At 38.2% G+C, this 6,000-nt stretch overlaps 1 protein-coding gene across 4 annotated transcripts in view; it reads right to left on the bottom strand.

Annotated features, from left to right (window-relative positions):
* Nucleotides 1-1,425: 1,425 nt before the first annotated feature.
* The window catches only part of LOC132111583 (protein quaking-A-like), a 72,542-nt gene continuing 67,967 nt past the window's right edge, over nt 1,426-6,000 (bottom strand). The window contains exons 6-8 of one of the 4 annotated variants that reach the window (XM_059519010.1): nt 5,544-5,942; nt 2,790-2,864; nt 1,426-1,782 (exon numbers count right to left, since the gene is read on the bottom strand). In XM_059519010.1, the coding sequence (XP_059374993.1) occupies nt 1,766-1,782; nt 2,790-2,864; nt 5,544-5,942 (491 nt within the window). In that variant the 3' untranslated portion in view covers nt 1,426-1,765. Of the gene's footprint in view, nt 1,783-2,789; nt 2,865-5,543; nt 5,967-6,000 lie in introns of all 4 variants that reach the window. The other 3 variants (XM_059519009.1, XM_059519012.1, XM_059519011.1) reach the window with 3 other exon arrangements.

The following is a 6,000-nucleotide window of genomic DNA, read 5'->3' as shown; positions in this document are numbered from 1 at the left end:
ACATTATATACTTTTTTTGTATTAGGTTTAATATTTTGTAACTGCAAGTTAAGTATAAAAAGCTAAAATTGCCAAAAATATATATTTCTTCTCCAGCACCCTGTAAAAGTATCTAATTTTGATCTTTCTGTATTTTAATATGCAATGAAATATCTACATTTGTATACATTTTATATATATATCATGTATGTATAAAGCAATTTGAACAGGCAGACATGGCTTTCACATCCTATGTTTTTTTGAGAGGGTGTACAGAAATGAGAGTGGGCTCAGTAGCTGGGGGTGTGCAGGACACATTGTGGATGGGCTATTTGATACGCGTCTTTGAAACAAATCTAAACTCAGTTGCTTCCCACTCGTACATTTCAATTCATGAAGGCAAGAACACCTGCATTTAGTTTCAGCTCAGTTGTATCAATTTTTGGAAGGTGGGACGGGGGAGAGAAATATGGAAGAAAAAAAGAAAAAAATAAGAAATTTAGAAAAATCACCAAACAAAAAGTAAACGTGTACATACAGCAGTGAGGTTAAACCCTCCCCTGTTCTGTCTACTTCATTCATCTTAGTGTTCATAGTTTTTATTCCTCCAAGGAAATTAGCGTCTTGTGGGACAATTAATCACCATTTCATCCATCTTTTGATTTGCTATTATAACAAACAGATACAGGCGTGACATCAAACCTTTTCAAACTCTAGACTAAAATGACAGAACCCTTGGCGGTTAGATACATACTCGTGTGTATATATATATATATATATATGAATTCATTAAATGGAAACCCTTTGGCTAAATGCGCACACATAATACTTTTTTTTGTCTTTAATCTCAGAGCTCAAAGAAAACATTTTAGAAAGTTTAGGCACTATATGTGGGGAGGGGTTGAGAGTTTTTAGGATGGCATAGTTCAGTAAACTGATTCCGGTTTATATCCCAGCTGTCCAACCCTGAATATCCTGAAGATTCCAAAAACACTTCACCCCAATCTCTTGCCCTGCCTGACTCTGCCTACTGCCCCATACTAAACTGGCACAGATTCTGCAATGAGCAGCACATATAAACCTGCAAGTATTGCCAAACGCTAATAAGATACATGGAAACGAAACAGGGAGAAGTAACAGAAAGAAATCAAAACAAGCTTTGTGCAGTCTGTCATTGTAGCCATGCTCTAAGTCAGCTGGACAGGCACACCCAGAATGTGTCAGCACAGTAAAACTCATCAACTGAAAATCACAGGATTACATCAGAGAAGGACAGGAAATACACAAGTTGGTGTGAGTGCAGATTTCTTTCCTTCTTTTTCTTTTTCTGATTTATAGTGACAGATTACATGGGTAGGGTAGCGTATAGACATAATCTGGATGCTAATGTCCCGTTTATCATTTTTTTTACATTTATTTTGAGTATAAATGCATTTAAGGGCTGAATTAGCAGAAGACGCTTCTTTATTGCTTCTAAACTTCAGTGCAGATTTTCGGGTAATGCAACATCACTGTTAACATTCACCCAGTCAGATTTAAAAAGAAAAAGAAAGAATAATAAAAAACAACATCAAATAATAAAGAGTATCATCGTTGTTATCGCTACACAATGTGTTGGTATGGAGGGTTGTTGTGTTTTATGTTGGTTTATGTTAGGATCACTGCTCGGACAGGTGCCTCTCTCTCTCTGCGTCCACCAGGCTAGCAAAAGGCAATTACCAGTTAATCTGATCAGCAGGCAGGCTCGGGCGGCTCATCATTGGGTGAAGAGTTCAGAGTTCATTTGTTAGTTGCCGGTGGCGGCTAGGTGGTTAGGAACAAAAAAAGAAAAAAAAAAAAGAAAAAAAAAAAAAGTAGAAAAGATATTAGTTAGCAAGAAGAGACTGGAATGACATTTTTACAGCAAAATGAATGCAATCTTTGTTTAACCCACTAATTCCATGGCAAGGAGACAAACACAGGCTAAACCTGGTTATGATCATGACAATAACATCATGATCAGTTCAATCAGGACGTTATTACATGTAATTAAAGCACTAAAATGCCCAATGATCCCACAAACAAAAGCAGAGAGGTATCACGTAGACAAATGAGAAAAAAAACAACTAAAAAAAAAAAACATACAAACAAAAACTAGTAACATTTTAGTGTCTTGAGGCGAAATGCGTGTTACGAACAGTGTAATTAGTTGTGAGGGGGAGTCAGAGAGCTAGTGCTATGTTACGCAAATAAACAAATAATGGTCGCGAAATATCGCTTTGGATTATTTTTCTTTATTTTTCAGTGAATGTACTGTATACACAAGATTCAAAAATACATCTGCTATAAAAATAGTACCTTCAGTATAAAACAATTGTGTGAGAAATACATTTTTACATTTAAACAGATGAACAAACAAAATCCAATGAGCTTAACCTGAGATTTTAAAAAGTATATATATTGAGGTAATAGCTTAAACACAAAAGCCAATGGCTTTGCTGGCAATGGAAGCTTATTCCAGTCCCTCTGTATTTTAAAATGATTTACACAAAAAAAAAAAAGCAACGCACAAAAAAAATAAATTCCAATCTATTTTTTTGATCTAGACGTAGTTAAGAAATGCACTGATTTATTTAAAGCTATGAAACAAATGTAATTTAATTCGGTTAAGGTCTCAAATTTCCACAAACCTGAGTGTTTCCAGAGGCATTTCATATGTAAACATTTCCCCAGTAAAGATATGCAGTGTATAAACACATTTATGGTCTCCTTTCAGATATAAAGAAACACAAAGATTTAAAAAAAAGATAGAAATATCTTATCTAACTAACCTCTGTCTGTGGTCACTATCCTTTGGTAAGGATGGACCCTTGAATCATGTCTCCGCACTTTAGTAGCCATTGCACCTAGATTACAACAGGTCCATAAGGTTAGACATGGTTCACCCCAGTAGAAAAACATGGGTAACACTTTACAATAAGGTTCCATTAGCTAATGCCTTCTACAGCATTTATTAATCTTAATGTTAATTTTAACATTTACTAATGCATTATTCAAATTAAAAGTTGTGCTTGTTAACATTAATGCACTGTGAGTTAGCATGAACAAACAATGAATAACTATTTTCATTAACATTAACAAAGATTAATAAATACAGTAATAAATGTATTGTTCATTGTTTGTTCATGTTAATACATTAACTAACATTAATGAAACCTTATTTTACAGTGTTACCAAAACATGCATGTAAAGCCTGTGGACCACAGCTAGACCACATAATGCTGCAGCAGAACTCTAGAAACAAGAGAAATACAGAGCACATCTGATTTCGATCTTTGTTTAAAGGGGTCATATGATGCGATTTAAATTTTTCCTTTCTCTTTTGGAGTGTTACAAACCATCGGTGCATGGAGAAGATCTATAAAGTTGCAAAGCCTAAAGTCTCAAATCCAAAGAGATATTCTTTATCAAAGTTAAGACTCTGCCACGCCCCCCTAAAATGTCTCATTCAAACACGCCCCCAAATGTCTGTGTGGAAATATTTGTGTAATGCCACCCAAATGTTGACGCAAAGAAAGCAGGTGTGGTTTCAGTAACACAGTTAGTGTTGAAGCAGCCATGTCAGGGAGAAGCTGTGTCTATCTAGGTGAAAGCAAAAGCACTTTATTTGGCCTTCTGAAAGTAGATGCATTTAGGAATCTTTAGGATTACTTACAACAGAACAGCAACGCATTTTATGGATGACCGTTTCGTGAATTTAGGAGAGGAGGTAATCTGGTGCTTCTGAATCAGCTCATAGTTTTCTTATTAGTTTAAGTATTTGCTATTGAATGTTTCAATGCTGAGTTGTGTGTGTGTGCGTGCGTGCGAGAGAGAGGGTCACACAGTGGAGTCAGCTGTCTTAACCGTGGCTTGTGTATTGCAGACACATATGAACTTCATCACTGTGTCTGTCACACCACTCTGTTCACCTTTCAGACTTGAACTGATGGTAAATCTAAGGACATTATTAACTGTCTTTACATTTATTTTGAAAGATGAAGCTCGCGAGTATGGAAAGGGGCATTACATTTCTGATGAGTGCTTGTGGTGTTCGACCAATCACAATGCACTGGGTCTGTTGGCCAATCAGAGCAAGACTGCACTTGTCAGAAGGAGGGACTTTGTAGAAAACAATGCTTTTGAGAGAGGCTGGGCATAGATGACCTACATTAATGTACAGTATTTGAAAAATAATGTATTTTCTTAACATTAAAGCATGTCAACATATTCTGTTACACCAAATACACAAAATAATGATCTTTAAAAAAAGCATCATATGACCCCTTTAAGAGATCATTAAAAATTTATCTTAATTTGAAACGGCTAGCTGTGAAACAGGCTTTACATGAAATCTCATCTATATTTAAATTTATGCATATAATGTTTCCACATATAATACATATTCACAATATCAACACATCAAGTAGAAAATGTATCAAAAAAACAAGAGTAATAAATGCATACAAAAAAAAACATTACAACTTACAACTTAAAATTACATAGTAATTTGTTTGACTCACAAGATACTAGGATTTGAGACGGGTGGGCAAGGAATCATGGGTAAAAGAAAACAACAAAAAACCTGGATCACAGAATAGTTGCTAAACACAAATGTTTTAACTCAGGAAGTGCTAATGGTTCCCTCTAACTGTGTGTGTATATACGCCCACATACAATACTGGAACAGCAGATATCCAACAAATCACTGATTGCACTGAAGCCCAGTGAGCAAGCAAAAGGGAAAGAGTGAGAGAGAACATGGTTTGGTCTGGAGGAGGTTTGATGTTGGATCGATACTGTAAGTAAATAAAAGGCTGCTAAGCTTGTGAGTATTTAAGTTTAAAAGTGGAAACGCTGCACTGTCAGGACAGCAGAAGACCCAAACATGCCAACTCTAAAGCATCCAGTGAAATGAACTCAGAAATCCCTCCATCGAATCAAAGACTAGCACTAACCAATACTATTCAAGCACAACAATCGACTGATGATGTTGGGTTATTATCTATCTTCACAAGTGTTTGCAGAAGCCTCACTAGGCAGGGGAGTATGGACAATTCTCTCTAAATAGGGTCGAGCACTCAAGATCACAAGGGTAAAAATAAGACAACTGGATACAGTGAGAAGAGTGGAAGAATTTAATGAACATCCCCAATGGGACTCTGGGCTCTTTCTCTCTTTGTGCCGCTCTCCACTGGTACCAAGGCCTGCTACAGCAGGGAAGAGAGAAATGATTTCAAAAGCCAGGAGAAATCCAAGGGGAACCACCAGTAGCCTGCCTGACAAAGCCTCCAGCAAGAGAAAGAGACAAAAAAAAAAGATGTGTGCAAGCAAGCATACCGCTACTGTCTGCGAGAGTATGTGCGTGTGTCCTGAGAAAAGAGCTCTTACACAGCAGCAGCAAAAAAACAAGCAAAAAAACTAAGATGAATACACCTCGTTTAAGACACAGATAAGTGTTCCCTTTCCCAACCCGTCTCAGTGGCAAATGTTTAATCACCTGGGTTACCCAGCCTGCTAACACGAGCTTGTCATTATATATTTACCTTTCAGTGAGTCCTGAACTGGGCCGGATGACCAGCCATCCAACATGCCCCCGTAAAACATCCCGACAGTACCCTCTTGTGGGGCACCGAAGAATGAAGTGCCAAGCCCCCACACCCTCTTACCTAGGACTCCACTGTGCTCGATGGGATATTCCAGCAGAGATGTGGGCGCCAAGGCATAAGGGTAGTCATAGGGTGTGGTGTAGATAATGCCTCCATCTGGCGTTGAGGGCACCAGGGTAGGGGTGCCATTAGGTAGCATGGTGGCCATCTGAGTGGGCCGAATGATGTTCATGATGGGGGTCCCTGCCGGAGTAGGGGGCCTGAGAGCAGATGGGGGGAGGACCTGACCTGTAGGAGCCGCGATCAGACGCTGACCTTGAGCAGCTGCTGCCGCTGCTGCAAGAGAGAACGCAAGGGTGGCTGCCATAAACAGAAGAGTGAAAGACAGAAAGAG

Source organism: Carassius carassius, chromosome 31 (assembly GCF_963082965.1).
Source record: "Carassius carassius chromosome 31, fCarCar2.1, whole genome shotgun sequence".
NCBI classification, from domain to species: domain Eukaryota; kingdom Metazoa; phylum Chordata; class Actinopteri; order Cypriniformes; family Cyprinidae; genus Carassius; species Carassius carassius.
This window is presented reverse-complemented; position numbering and strand designations above follow the sequence as displayed.